Raw genomic sequence first — 16326 nt, 5'->3', positions numbered from 1 at the left:
AACTAAGAGTAGGGTAGGTCTTTGTGAAAGGTCAATTTCAAATCATTTGGACTCGACTCGGACTCGGATGTTAAGGACTCGGACTCAAGTCCAACTCGGCCCTCTTTGGACTCGGACTTGGAATTTACAAAGAAATACAAAGAAATTGATTGTATCTAATTCCTGACCTTAAGTATCCGATTCCAGAATTCCCAAACTTGATACTCCCAATAAAGACAAAGACACTGGTGTGAGCTTATAAGATATGATGCTGGGGCAGATCTAGACAGGTGAGGTGGAGACTTTTAGAAGAACCAACTTACAGCAAACTCCTAAATGTTGAGCAAGCAATCTCATTGGCTGATGAATCATCAGAGGCAAATTGAGAGAGCTTGTGCTGTGTAGTAAATGATATGGTTCCCAGCTGAATGCATGTTCACTCACCTAAAGGATTATTAGGAACACCATACTAATACTGTGTTTGACCTCCTTTCACCTTCAGAACTGCCTTAATTCTACGTGGCATTGATTCATCAAGGTGCTTGTAGCCTCTTTTTTCCTATTAGTAGTGGAGATGAGTGGTACCCGGTGGGGTCTTCTGCTGTTGTAGCCCATCCACCTCAAGGTTGTGCGTGTTCTGGCTTCACAAATGCTTTGTGGCATACCTCAGTTCTTTCAGTCGCGCTTCTATCAGCTTAAATCAGTCGGCCCATTCTCCTCTGACCTCTAGCATCAACTCAACAAGGCATTTTCGCCCACAGGACTGCAGCATACTGGATGTTTTTCCCTTTTCACACCATTCTTTGTAAACCCTAGAAATGGTTGCGTGTGAAAATCCCATTAACTGAGCCATTGTGAAATACTCAGACCGGCCCATCTGGCACCAACAACAATTTCTTAAATCACCTTTTTGTTTCCCATTCTGACATTCAGTTTGGAGTTCAGGAGATTGTCTTGACCAGGACAACACCCCTAAATTCATTGAAGCAACTGCCATGTGATCGGTTGATTAGATAATTGCATTAATGAGAAATTGAACAGGTGTTCCTAATAATCCTTTAGGTGAGTGTAAATGACTGTCTATAAGGTTTGAATGAAGATTTTGAATGAACATGTCTTTAATATGCAAAAGTTGGTCAGTCAAAGTCATACTCAGAAGTGGGAAAGTTCTGCATGGCTTGAGGTCCTTTCCTGAGCATTAGACGGTCAGACCTATTGTCAAGAGAATGTGTTGGGCTGAAGGACATAGCAGTAGAGAATTTGTCTTGCTTCCAGGTACTCCAAACTTTTCCAAAGGGAAATAATTTAGGATGACAGTCACATTAGTGCTAGAACTCCTGTTCCCAGTTAACATCAAAATTTTGCTTGGATGGAGCACTAAAACAAGGATCAAAGATGGAAAAATACCATATGTGGAGGTCCAAAAGGAGTCTGTTGTAATCTGGCCTCAACACATAACAATTTCAGGACTTCATTAATAAACTCATGCACAGTATTTCGTTGTTGCTTCTACGTTAAGGGGCTGCATTTTCACTCGGATTTCAGAGTAGAACTGCACTGTCGTGCCTGGAATCAGCAGTTCGTCTGCATTTTAATTATCAAAAGCAGCCTGCAGAAAACATTAACATTTGATCTGCTCTCCTCTGTGCTCTGTCAGTAAAATCAGACCTCTTTGCTGGCCGTAGAACAGCGTTAGATCCAGGCAACCTGGCATGGAGTCCTGACTTCTTTGTCTGTTTTAGCTTGAATTAATTATTGGGACACGCATCACTGTTGGCTTGGTGATCTGAACAAACCCTTAATCCTGACTATTAAACTTTAGTCTTTAACTTTAACACAAAAATAGTTTGTGCAACAAACATGTATGGTAGCTCATAATGTGAGGCTTGTTTGGGGAGAGGTGTGCTGCTACTTACGTAAATATCTGACTTTTTCACCTGGTGGGTAAGAAACCCAGTGGTTTCTACCACATTGCTAACACCTTAGCAATGTGTCTCTTGTCAAGTCTTGCACAAACAAGTAGCACTCCAACCCACCACTCACATATTAATTGGAAAATGTAATGTAAAATGTAGCTTATTCTCCTATTGTCCCTCCCAACAAAATGTTTACCCTTTTTTGAGATTCCAACTGTCTAAAACATTCCAAATTAAAAAAACAAAACAAAAAAAAACTGTACAGCTTTTTTGAGGAATTAGACATTGGAGCACTCTCCGGAAAGACATTGGGACAATTATTTTCCTAAGCACTTATCCTGTCATTTGCAATCCCTATGTGATATCTAGTCCATGTCTGAGCTATGACGCAGAACTTAGTGCGCTTAATTGCACTTTAACTTGAGCTGTTGGTTTAGATTGACAAATGGTCAATTTTTGACCAGCAGAGCTCAACTGGTTTGAGAAAGGTGACCACGAGGTCTGGAGAACACGAGGATGAGTGTTACTGTGAAAGTTTCCTATTGTGGTTTATTCTAATTATCTATCCTGTCAGTACTCCCACATTTTCATATAATTTCTGGTCCCTCTCCTCTCTTCTGCTTCGGCCGACTCAACAAACAACTGAGAGAAGGAGAGAGAGTGAGAAGATAGGTAGGTGGTATGGCGCAGATCAAAAAGAGAGATACATCTGCAGTTTTAGCAGTCTGTGTTTAATGGATCGGGTTTTGTGTTCAATCAATGGAACGTAGATGTGGTGACAGATGTGTGGCAGCAGGGAAGATATTATTTTTGCAGAGTTGTTTTCCATGGTATGCATTTCTGACAGAGCAAATCAAAGCAATTGTGAGCTACCGGCATCTTAGACAGACTAGTGGAGAATTAGATCAATTCTTACTTAGAGGAATAGTGCACTCAATAAGGCAAATTCTGTTATTTTTTCAAATGTATGACTTTCTGGAGTCAAATTACTGAAGGAGAAGTTTAGCAGAATGTCCAAGCTGGTGAAAGTAGAGAGTGATCAAGGCTGTTAACCTCCACAAAAAGATATGTAATCCAAAATGATTCATATTAATATTATGACAAGTTTTATAGAATAAAAACCCAGCTTAAACACACCTACAGTATTTTACTTGTCTTACTTGGTCAAATCACTCTCTAAGGCTGGTGTTTACTGATTCATGTTAGGTTTGCCATCATGACTAGACAGCTCTTCAAAACCATTAAAACACACATGCCTAAACAGCTTGGCCAGGCTGGGCGACCAGTTAACCAAAGTTGCCTGGTTAAAGCCACCGACAGTATTTTGCTGGTCTTAGCTGGTCCATTCTCTCATTCTCTCCATTCTCTATACTTGGCTGGTGTTAACTAGATTAGGTGATTGGCAAGTTGGTCTCTTAGGTCTAGGTGTCAGAAAACCCACTAAAATCACCAAAGCACACCTGCCTAACCAGCTTGGCCCAGCTGGTTGACCAGTTAACCAATGTAGCCTAGTTTAAGGTGTTTCTTTTTAGCAGAAAAGTGATTGCTGTTTCTCTATAACCAGACCTTGTGAGATTTTGCATGTAATATGATCCATTTCTGAGTCTTTTTTGTCTTTTCTCTATCATCCAGAACTTGGTTCACCTTCGAATCTAGTTACTTCAGATGTCACCGAGAGCAGTTTTGTAGCATCCTGGACTGCCGCCCCTGGCAACGTCCGTCTTTATCGGGTCACCTGGAAATCGCTGTTTTCGGAGGAAGCTGGGGAGAAAACCGTCCCCGGGGACATGACCACCACTGTTCTGGATGGTCTTACACCGGAGACCCGCTACAAGGTTTCTGTCTATGCTGCCTACAGCCATAATGAGGGGCAGCCACTGCATGGAGAGGAGACCACAGATGGTAAGTCCATTCCCGCCTGCATAATGACTTCAGCACATGACCGGCTGCTCTCTGTGAGTCTGGGGTGGGCCTCTCGTCCTGAGGTAACCTACCCCAGAGAGGGAAAAAAACTTGATATACTGTATATAATGTCAGAATATTCCACTGACATGCACATAAACCTCAATGAAGTATATCAGCCCTTCGAATTTGAAGTGGAACGCCAGCAGTAAACGAAGGGATCTAGAGTCTGCACACAGATTAAAATTAAACTCAGCTTCTGGCAAATATAATATATCTGTGATGCTTGATAATGTGCATAAGTCAGATGAGTTTAGTTGTTTGCCTCAGAAACTTACTAGGCTTATATATATACTTACTCAATATTCTGATCCAGTCTGATTTATAACCTGCAATACTGTCTGAATCATAATCCCACACTCATTCATTCATTGGCAAGAGGAGAACTGCCCCCCCCCCCACCCCCGACTGAGCCTGGGTTCTCCCAAGGCTTATTTCTCCATTCTCCAGTCTTTTGGCTTGCTTAGTTGGGGACATTTAATATTCAACAATATTATTGATCTGCCTGCATTGACACCAACTAAACTGAGCTGGCAATGACATCACGGTTTTCTCCAGAGCAGCTGTATATGTAAATTAACTAAATTAATAACTTTTTTTTACAATAAAAATTAACCATCACTGAACTTACTTAAATGGGTCATGAACTGGCTTTTTAAATTTTATTATATTGTTGTCTGAGGTCAACTTATGACTTTCGCTTGGTTTTTGCATTCAAAAACATCAAAATTTATAAGTAATAGGCTATTTTGTTCCCTAGTTTTGAGCCTAGGTGAAAAACGCTCGGTTTTTTATGGGCGTCTCGCACTGAAGACTTGGAAGTAAACACCCACTGCTGTGAGTGGATAACAATTTTGCAGTTTATAATGAATTTCAACTCACCCGTCGATGCACTTGGGGGAAATTGTTTCGAAAACATCCAATGTTATAAAATGGCAACCGGAATGATTCGCCCATACATGTTCGACCCAGATTCCGTGTGTTGCACAATTCCTGTCAGATATAAACGGCACGGCAATCGGTCTGCAAATCCAGTCTTGTTTACAAAACAATCCTCTGTGAAATTAAGCGAACAGACGGACAATGTTACCTCATCAGCTGGAACGTCATTAAAATTTATCCATGCAGTCCTATTGAAATCCAGAGGAAGCATATGCAGTGACTGTCGTCTTTCACAACTAGGCACTGCACAATATTTTGTTTTGCTCAGTAGCTCGATCCGGTTTGTCATCACGAGGTGCCTATGTTATTTAGCTATGCGTGTAATGTGCGAATCGGTGGGCGGGGCTAAACCAGCCGTGTTGAAGTAGGCGTTGATCTTCTTCTGTAGGGGTGGTGTTTTATCCTCTTTGTCGTCATAGTTCCTGTCATCACTTTGAAAAACGAGTCGTTTGCTGAGGCTGGTGTCAATAAAAGCTTTTATTGGACTAACAAGGACGTTTTCAGTTCTGAAACTTACAGGATATTCTTATAATATGATGACCTCTTAGATGTCAAAAGCTCAAGGAAAATTCAATTTCTCAGTTCATCACCCCTTTAAGCTAGACTATGAAGCTATTTTTGCTGCGTTATTTTCCTGTTATCAATGTAAAGCTGCTTTGAAACAAAATGCATTGTTAAAAGCGCTATATAAATAAAGCTGAATTGACTTGGCCAGAAGGATAACGAAACCCACAGACGTATACCCAAAACATATCTAGAGACCTGATTTGTGACAGATCATACAGATTTGTGGATGGGCCAATAAGCAACCACCTAGAAACTACTGAGAACACCCTAGTAATGACCAAGCAACCACTAACTTGAAGCCATTACTGTTGTTCGCCAAAATCCTGCTGGTGAAATCCAGTCAGTAAAGTTGGTCAATGAATTCTATTCGCTGAGAAACAGAAATCTCCTTGCTTTGAAAGTAACTTCTTTATGAGTGGTGTTTCATGCATTGCTAGACTTTTGACAATGCACAACAGACTTGTTTTGCCCAAGAAATGTTACCATGCCATTAGAACACCCAATCAATCACATCCAAACGTACTTGAACAGCTTAGCAGCACCCTGGCACCATTCCTCCACACCTCATCGTTCTCATCGTTCAGGTTTAGGTGAGTTTAATTGCTCTGGTGGCAAAAGCTCTAATACAGAAATGTCTCTGTGTTCATTCTGATATGGGAAAAGTGACTATAATTTCTTTTCACAAGCTCAACACCAAGTCTGGGCAGAGCGTCATTGCCACTGTTAAATACCTCCGCACATATGGTGTAGTGTACAGAGGTGTAGGAGTGTGTGTAGTGGCTGATTTAATGATTCACACATGCTCTCTATTATCAAAAGATGCAGGATTTCAACACACTCTACAGCACTTATTGCATTTTCTTACTTAGCAATTCTTACAGAGCTGGTTAGGCGTGCTGTAAATTTGTAAGTGGATTATCTTGCTGTTTGTTTATTGTCTGTCCAGCCGTCTTCTGGCTCAGGCCTCTGCATTTCATTTCTGCCATCACTCTATTCCTTACCTCCTTCATGACCGACATTAAGACACAGTGTCTTTTTGGAACAGGGATTCTTTGAAAACTTGGAAGTGTTGTTTTCCATCCATAAAACTCCCAATTTGAAAGTGTTCCATGGGCCGATTAAAGTGGACAATTCATTCCTTTCCCTCCTGCGTAAAAACACTCATGGCATAAAAAGAGAACATTGCAGACAGTCCTAGAGCGTCTGCGCTATGCATGACGTACAACCATTTCGGCATGTCTGGTTTCACACAGTTTGGAGATCCGTGGCCTGTGTTAGATCACGATTATCTTGGCAGACAAACTCTCATTAATTATTCAGATGGTTTGGCTTTCCTGACCCGAAAGAATTGTAGTCGAATCAGTCCAACATTTAATGAACATTCTCTTTCGTTTATCTCCTTAACAGTGTCGGCCGCTGCCAGAGTTCTTACGGTGTCAGAAGAAGCCGAGAGATCCATGCGGGTGACATGGAAACCAGCACCCGGCAATGTTGTCAATTACAGGGTGACGTATAAACCTCAGGGTGATACACGTCAGTTGGCTTCCAAAGCACCAGGAGGCACCGACACTTTAGTCTTGAGGCGCCTGCAACCCCAGACCACTTACGATATCACTGTTGTCCCCGTCTACAAGTTTGGTGATGGAAGACAAAGACAAGGAGAAGGGACCACATGTAAGTTAACAGAAGATATTTGATAACTTGTTTAGGTTAAAGATCCAAAGATATTTGGCCATTGTTGTCTAATTCAAAACTGTTTATTATCTCTGTAGTGTCTCCATATAAAGCTCCCAGAAACCTGCAAACTTCAGAGCCCACTAAAACCAGTTTCAGGGTGACCTGGGATCATGCTCCTGGGGATGTGAAGGGCTACAAGGTCACTTTCCATCCCACTGGGGAGGATGTGGACCTGGGAGAGTTGCTTGTAGGCCCCTATGATAACACAGTGGTTCTGGAGGAGCTAAGGTATGAGACGCCAGAGAAGACACATAAAACACTTAACAGACATCTGAAGACATGCCCTATAAAACACAATAAAGCCAATGTGAAGTCAAATGTACAAATGTATGGTGTTATTCATAGTTTTCAGTCATGTGAATGGCAAGGAGACCTGGGGCCAATTGAATAAACTGAGAAAAGTCTCTTAAGTTAGTTATATTTTTGGACATAACTTTAAGTTGGTTGCATAAAAAGTTTGATTGGTCAGAAAAGTAAGACTGATTAGCCCTTGGCTAACTGCCAGATGGTCATACTAATTAAGTTTAATGATGACACTAATAGTGCACCACTGGCAACTGTGGTAACACTTTATTTTGATGGTTTACTTTAGACACTCTACTAACTATAAGTAATTTTGCAACTACATGTCAACTAACTCCCATTAGAGCATTAGTAGACTGTTGGATTAGGGTTGGTAGAATAAGTTTCTTATAGTCGAATGTCTGTTGGGGAGCATCAACATAAAGAGTTGGCAAATATTAAGCAGACCGTCTACTAATACTCAGATGAGAGTTAGTTGACATGTAGTTGCAAGGTCAGTGTTGTAGTACTCGAGACTCGGACTCGTCTCGGACTCGGTCTCGAGACCATATTTTAATGGTCTTGGTCTTGTCATGGACTCGTGTCCATTCCCAGATAGCAAACTGACATTGAATCAGCGTGGAAACAACGTCTCTCATGACATTGAAACAACGTTGATTTTGCTCATCGAATTAACGTTGAACCAACGTCAGACGCGGCATTCTTCAAAGCTAAATGAAAATCGAAAATTGGTTTGCTTTCATAACGTTGAAACAACGCGTTGATTTCAAGTTGATTTTCCGTTAGTTTTGAAAGAATGACGCGTCTGACGTTGGTTCAACGTTAATTCGATGAGCAAAACAATGTCAGATCAACGTTGTTTCGATGTCATATTTCCACGTTGATTCAATGTCAGTTTGCTATCTGGGTTTGGACTCGGAATTGACTCGTACTCGAACATTTTTTTTTTTAGGACTCGGAATTATTCCAGAGTCCACTCGAGTTCAATTCAAAATATTTTTCATGATTATTAATGTATGTTAATAAAATATTTCTTTAAATTGATTGACACGCCCAGTGATTGGTGATTTTCTAGTGCGCAACTGCGCATGACAAATTGTAATAAAATTACTTTTAACACCACCTACTATGTGGCCTTTTTACCCTAAACTGATCATATTTTTTAAACTCTAAGTAAATTCAGTAAAAAAAAAAAAGGATTTCTCTAAGTAAATAAAAGTAAATTAGGTAATCAACCCTCACTGGTCTCGGTCTCGACTTGGACTCGACCGTCTCTGGTCTCGGACTCGACTCGGACTCGACTCTCTATGGACTCGGTCTTGACTCGGACTCGACTCTCTCTGCTCTCGGTGTCGACTCGGACTCGAGTGAGGTGGTCTCGACTACAACACTGTGCAAGGTTACTTAAAGTTAGTAGACTGTCTAAAGTGGACCATAGAAATAAACTGGAAATAAACTAGAAACTGTAAAAATGTTACCGGTATTGTTATCACTGAATTTAATCAACATTGAACTTACTTGAGCTGAAAAATGACACTATTTTTTTCCTTAGAGCTGCTTTTCAGCTGAATTTAATATGCTGTGTTCATTTTCTGGGCTCATCTGCTTGCCTGTATAAAGTATTCATCATCAATTAGGTTTATACTGAATTTGGGCTTTTAAAATCCCTATAAATGTCTTAGTACATTAGTATTTAGCACATGCCTGGCAACAGAGAAAAGCCTTGTTGTGCACTCCTATAAGCGTGTGACTTCAAGTGAAATTGTGCTTAATCATCGATTAGCCTTTTAAGGTTGATGAATGAGATTGTTGACTGATTTGCGTCGCTCTCATCTCAGGGCCGGCACCAAGTATACAGTGAGTGTGTTTGGTATGTTTGATGGAGGAGAGAGTATGCCATTGGCTGGAGAGGAGAAGACCACCCTCTTAGACGCCCCTGCGCTTCCAACCATTCAAACTCCAGGTAAGATTAATGAAAAAAAAACCCTGGTACTTTCTTTAACCCTCTAAAACTAACCAATCAGATCTCATGTTACCGCAGAGCTTCGAGGTTGTTACGTACAAAGTAACTTGTGTTCCAAAACAATTAGCATACACCATTCATTTTGATATATGGAACAAATCTGTTGGTCATTTAGGCTCCATATATAACAAAGTGTAACATTTTAAAGTTCTCTGTCAGTTCGCAATCGGAAAAATAGGCTGCAGTCTAATGCTTTGAGTAATGGCAAATACCTTTCAGCACAGCTAATTGTGTTGTGAAAGAGCAGACAGGGTGACTACGCCACATGGTAGCCATGTCTCTGCCTTTGCATGGAAGGACTCTTGAATTTCAAGAGCTAGGAAGATTATCTGCTTACAATTACCAATGCTTTACAACTTGGTTAGGAAAAAAGTGACATACAGAATGAAAGCTTTGCACATGGTCTGCTGACCCTGGCCTGGAATGTCGATTCTAATTGGAAACAGATCTGAGGTGAGGGTCGGCCGACCGGCACCAGCAGGAGAAGGAAAGGGTAATATTTCCAGGCAAGAGCTGAGGTGTAATGCACAGCTTGTCATTTGTGTGCAACAGACACTAACAAACAAAACAAAAGTTGAATTGGTAACACTTTACATTAAGGTTCCATTTGTTAACATTAGTTACAAAACATTAATACATACATTAAACACAATGTATTGCTCTTTTTTAGTTAATTCAATAACTAGCGCTAACTAATGGGACCTTCATATAAAATATCATGGATTTTACAATTTCTTAGTCTTTAGTCTGAGCTTTTGCTAATGACAGCTACACTCAAGCCTCCACAACCCTACAAGTTTGTTCAAAACATGGTCAATATCAAAGTTAACATGTCAACATCACAAATTTGCTGATTTGATTAGTGAACTAGTGGGTAATCTTAAGTATTTCTTATTCGTTTTATGTCACAATGTTTCTCTGTTCTAGATTGTTTTGAATCCCAACACTTTTAGGTTATTTCCAGTGTTAAATTAGATTTTATATCGCAGATTTTCAATATTGTCTTAGCCATTTTGGCCACTGTACGTAAAGGAGCAACACAAGATTTCAATATTAAATTGCAGATCTGATATTTGAATATTTTAAAGCTTTATCCATTTTCAATAAAAGTTTAAAGTTACACTTTATTTCGATAGTCCTCTTTAACAGGGACGTGCACAGGAATTTTGAGGGGCAGTTGCTCTGACCTGAAAAAAGGGCACCCCCCCCCCTATCCTCCTCCCCCCTCACGGGCTATATGAAGGAATATATTCAGTTGAATTTGTCACCTTCCAAATTGCCTTATCTGGCCGTGTTTATGTCCAAACGCAATGCCTCATCTTATGGTCTTATTATTATTTATAAAGATTGCAAAATGTCAGAGATGAGACAAATGAGCAAAAGAGTTCCTCATATTGTTGTTTATTGTTTTTTTTAAATTATTATTATTTAATTATATAATTATATAATTATAATAATTATATTATTTATAAAACTCGAAAAAATAAAAAACGCTTAAATTTCGGGAAAAAATACAATCCTTTTTTGCCAATCATGACCTCCCCCTGCATGGGGCCCTAAGCAAAATTCTGCTAAGGGGCCCTCTACCTGATCTGTGATGCCGTGAGCCATGTAAACCATTTGCCATTGCCACTCAATACCGCCCATACAATCCTCCCTCCTTTAAACAAAACAGTCAAAGAACAAGTACAACAATATAGAACAGAATGAGGTTCAAACAAACAATATTTACTGAATAAAGCATTTTTATAGAATGTTAAGATAACAAGTGAATATTAACGTAAACATAAATAAGAAGAACATAATAAAGTACAACCCTGAACTTTGGCTTTTGGGATTAATTTTGATTCACTCTACAGCCAGGGTATTTTCGGAATCAGTAGCCTATGATTTTTATTTATTTATTTATATTTTTATGCATGTTGAAGCAAATCTTGATTTATTGTTATTTACTGAGGGATTTGCATTCATATTGACCAGAATGTCCAGCTAATCATCATTTTAAATTCAATATAGCCTATAAATCAATAGTCAATCAATGTCAAATTGCCAATACATTGGTTTCTATCTTGCATAATTAGTGCAGTTGTTTAGAGTTTTTAACTAAACTGAGACTAGATAATCAGTGTCTTTATAATGTGTACTTTGATTGGGAGTGCCATCATTCACATATTGTACAGTATTTCTGGTCTCCACATTTCTGCTTGAAAAATGCCAGTTTCATTTCGTGCACGCGCATATGAACGCAACACACGCGACGCGGTTATGTTTTCCGAGCTGCAGTAAACAAACACTGTTGTTGCACTTTGTCGTTTATCAAAAACAAAACGTAATAAATAATGGTATTTTACTCTCACTTTTGTCAGGCAAAAAGTGATGCAAGAGATGCACTGCCTGCCCAGATAGGTTAGCAAGACCAAAAACCATCAAACTTTGCTGACATCAAACTAGAGAGGAGAGAACACATGTTTACCTGACTGCTGTTCCCGCAATTCACTCTCATGTTTTTCTTCTTCCTCTTTTCGTGACGAGAAGGATAGTTTCACTTCATTTTGTCATGGACTTCGTACACATTAATTAGCTCGCGACACGAGATGGAGGCGCGGCCTGAGTAATTTGCGGTGCCTTACCATACACACCGGTCGCTTGCAGTCTATGGTCGCGTGCGGCACTGCAGCCACGTAAACAGTTTGACTTTCACTTTCAGTGCCCGAATGGAAGTGAATGAGGCTTTGCGATTTTTACATTATTTTTTGTCTAGGCCTACGTGAAATTCTCCATTGTACGATTTTTTTTTTCCTCGGAAGGGCAACCTGAGTCGAGAAGGGCATATGGGCAGTTGCCCGGGCAACCTGAGCAACCCCCCTGTGCACGTCCCTGCTCTTTAAACATGCTACTAACTATAAGTGAGTTTGCGACTACAAACTAATTCTCATTAGATGAGGTTGGGGTTAGTAGATATATTTATATATTGTATATTCTCCATTTTCTTTGAATCACATCATATAACACGGCAGGAACGTTATGCTGTCATTCAAGATTATGAAAGCACAACATACTCTATGTATGCTCTATTGACATGCTTGATAAAGCCCATGATTGTCTATATTGCGTTAGATCCTTTCAGCTATTAATTCACTTAATTTCATACATTTTATTCTTCTTCTTCCATTACAGAGAGTACTTTTTCCAGTGGAATAAATAGTTTCCCTATAATGCAGAAAAGGTTTTTGATTGGTCTTATTGATTGTAAAAATTAGCTTGTGAAAGGTAAAGTGTTCAATTTTTCCACAGTTATATTGTAGTTAAGCATGTAGCATGCATTGACCAAGGTATTTGCATCGGTGTTTGCTTTACTTGCTTAAAGTATGTTCCTGGCCTTAGTGTTTAGGGTGCAGGGAGTCGTTATTTAAAAGCGAGAATTCCACATTACAATTGAGAGTGAACACCTGTTAGGGCAATAAATCTCTTTTAAAGCCTCAGATAATTTGTTTTATTGCTAAGAAATTCCCACACAGTGTCTAGATAAAACATTTTATATCATTTTAAGATATTGGCTGGCTATATCGATTTTGTGTTATATATCCATATGTTTTGTTGCTTAAGGAAATGATCTATAAATCAGACAATTATGCAACATGTTCTCTTTGAGCAGGGCCAGGCGGGCGGCGCTTTTCCCTCTTTTCCCTTCATTCAGGTATCTGGAGAGACCGCGCGATGGGACACAGACCAAGACATCTCTTACGGACAAAGAGTTTATAGTTTCAAATATGTTATTTAACACAATATGTAAAATGTATCCTCTTTTAAAAATGCCAAATAAATGGTTTTGTCATGCTTTGCATGACTGTGTCAATATTTTGTGTCCTAAGCTTCAATCTGCGTCCTTTTTTACAAATCACAATCCTTTTTTTATCTTTGCGACTGCTTCAAACAAGTTTAAACTTATTATTATTAATTTTATGAAAATTAATTCACTGACTGAATTGTTCTGGTCGTACAGATGTAACGTGCAAAACCACTGCCCAGGCCGATATTGTCCTGCTTGTTGATGGATCTTGGAGCATCGGTCGTCTAAACTTCAAGACCATAAGGGCTTTCATTGGCCGCATGGTGGGTGTTTTTGACATCGGACCGGATCGTGTTCAGATTGGTAAGAGAAAATTACCTTGAATCCTAGAGCTAAGTGACACCCGTAGGAAGGAAAAGTAGTGAAATAGATCTCTTTAGTATTGCAATCTCTTAGACATGAGAAAATATGTCTTCTAGACATATGTTTCTCCCAAAAATGACATTTTTAATCTCACATCTGTGCTTTATAGTGTTTCAGAAGAACAATGTGTTAAACTCATGCCAAATTTTGCAATCAAAATCAAATATCAGTCTAACCTTTTCTCTTTTCCAAAATTAAAAGATCTGAGCTGCTATTAGTACGCATTATATAGAGAATACTCTTGCTATGTCTTTAAACATTTTGGGAGAAACATGTAAGAAGATGCTACTGTCATCTGTGTATAAATAAGTATGCTGTGTGTGTTGTCCGTTTATAGGTCTGGCACAGTACAGTGGAGACCCGAAGACAATGTGGCACCTAAATTCTCACAAAACCAGAACGGAACTGCTGGATGCCGTGGCCAATCTACCCTACAAAGGAGGAAACACTCTGACTGGTAAATCATATTGTATTCTGATCTATACGTCAGACCCAGCATCATTCATTGGTGGAAAAGTCCCAAAGTGTGTGTGGAAAGTTGTCATCAGTTCTCTAGATTGTCTTTGAATGGCATAGCATAAACACTGTAAAGCCTGACATAATGAATAATAGTCATACAAGTATATATTTTTAAACAGTTTATTGAACTTTCAGACAAAATAAAAAAAATGCATGTGTTTTTTGTTGATTATCATATTTGATATATCTTTTATGGCTCATACAGTCTGATATAGTGAGGATATCGAGCTCAAACTGAGCAGAAATGTGCAGTTTAGTGCAGATGCTGATATCTATATGGACCAGAAATTAAGATGCAATTCTGATGGTTGCAGTGCAAAACAACGAGATCTTTATAACAGTTTAACAGACTTACATAAAAGGCATATACATATCCATCGTTACTCAATATCTGCCAATAATGTCTTAGTAAGAGGAAAATTTAATGCTGAGTTTATGAACAAATTTCTGTCATTTTTGTTACAATGCAGTGCAATACCATGATGATTGAGAGATGAACAAATAACCCTTCCTCAAAAGCCTGATGATCATATTTGATACTCACATTTGAAGAGTTTTTATCTAAAAATGTTCAAGTTGCTATTGTTAAGTAGTAGAAATTTTACTAGCAATATCAAAGTTATTCTTATGTTTACTTTATAAAAATCAATGCAGATTTCACAGCAGAAAGACGAGAATCATGAGCTGAAGGAGGGCGTTTGTACAATTATACTAAAATACCTTTTATTTGCTAAAAAAGTCTAAACCATCAATCAGACGACAGAAGGACTGTAGTCTTAATGTGTCATTTTTCAATTAAACCTTAAAAATATGCGTATTAAGAATGATACAGTAGGCTTTATAGGGTTGGTCTTCACTACACTTAGAACGATGTATAGAACCATGTACTTTTAGCCATGTTGTGTATTAATTAGACTAATATTACCAATATTGCCTTATTCTACAGGCCTTGCTTTAAACTACATCCTTCAGAACAATTTCAAAACTAACGTTGGGATGCGTCCAAACTCCCGGAAGATCGGTGTCCTGGTTACTGATGGCAAGTCACAGGATGACATCTTGGTCAACTCCCAGAACCTCCGGGACCAGGGGATTGAACTATATGCCATTGGTAAGAACAAGTTTCCCCTTATGGTCAGGAAGTGAAAGACACTGGATAACGAGTTAAAAATCTGTTCACTTGGCGGCCATATTTGCAAAGCCTCTGGGCTGCTATTTCTGGCATCCAAGACCAAGTCCCATCTACTTGAATGGGGGAATCCTGCAATCTCAAAAACTGCTTACCGAACTCACTTTAAAATGAAAATGATATGAATTGTCCCTTAAATTATGTTTCTAATGCTCAAACAGCATTAAAAAAGTTTTTTTTTTCAGGCTGGACCGACCAATGTGATATCAATCAACCAATATCTGAATATCTGACATGTTCTGTGATCCCCAGGTGTAAAGAACGCAGATGAGAACGAGCTGAGGGCCATCGCTTCTGATCCCGATGACATCCACATGTATAACGTGGCTGACTTCTCCTTCCTTCTGGACATCGTGGATGACCTGACAAACAACCTGTGTAACAGCGTCAAGGGTCCAGGTATGACTGAGGCCAAACAATAGGCCTGAGAGACTGTGTTACATTACGATGGCCAAAAGTGGATTCGGAGACGCCCTAAGTGCACTCGCTTTAGACCAAGCTCTTTGATCTTTAAAATAGGGTCCACTGTCTTGAGTGACTGTTTTTTGCTTGTTTGTTTTTTAAATGGGGGCAATGGCAACATGAAAAATGACATTAAGAAATGAATTATAATTATCATCATTATCAGTTTCCTGACAGGTAATATTCTTCATTAGGCTGTTTTACAGAATAGAGTGGAACAGCCGGGTTCCAAAAGTTATTCCATTATCATAAATCGCTGCAAAGACTCGCTCATAAAACAATCGAGTCGTTCCACTGCACTCAAGCAACCTATACATTTGTATACAGTATATCAATGAATATTTCATCAAACATAAAAAACAAACATTTTATGTGTATAATCAACAAGTAAAACAATAAGTCATGTTTGAATTGTATCAATTAAAAAAATGCAATGCGTCATGGGATTGTAGTTCTTTCCCTTTTAAAAGATGTTACACAGTCGATTTTTTTTCGTATTTTCCTAACAGATTTG

The 16326-nt window shown here is 39.1% G+C and overlaps 1 protein-coding gene across 3 annotated transcripts in view; it reads left to right on the top strand.

Moving 5' to 3' along the window:
* The window catches only part of col12a1a (collagen, type XII, alpha 1a), a 112811-nt gene that overhangs the window by 22766 nt on the left and 73719 nt on the right, over window positions 1-16326 (top strand). For all 3 annotated transcript variants that reach the window (XM_039651065.2, XM_039651067.2, XM_039651066.2), the window contains exons 14-21: window positions 3528-3797; window positions 6774-7040; window positions 7139-7331; window positions 9245-9369; window positions 13433-13582; window positions 13980-14099; window positions 15108-15272; window positions 15603-15749. In XM_039651065.2, the coding sequence (XP_039506999.2) occupies window positions 3528-3797; window positions 6774-7040; window positions 7139-7331; window positions 9245-9369; window positions 13433-13582; window positions 13980-14099; window positions 15108-15272; window positions 15603-15749 (1437 nt within the window). The remainder of the gene's footprint in view (window positions 1-3527; window positions 3798-6773; window positions 7041-7138; window positions 7332-9244; window positions 9370-13432; window positions 13583-13979; window positions 14100-15107; window positions 15273-15602; window positions 15750-16326) is intronic.

The sequence above is a fragment of the Pimephales promelas genome, chromosome 15, assembly GCF_988280905.1.
Source record: "Pimephales promelas chromosome 15, fPimPro1.hap1.1, whole genome shotgun sequence".
NCBI classification, from domain to species: Eukaryota; Metazoa; Chordata; class Actinopteri; order Cypriniformes; family Leuciscidae; genus Pimephales; species Pimephales promelas.
Note: the sequence above shows the minus strand (reverse complement) of the source record. Positions and strands in the feature narration are given on the sequence as shown.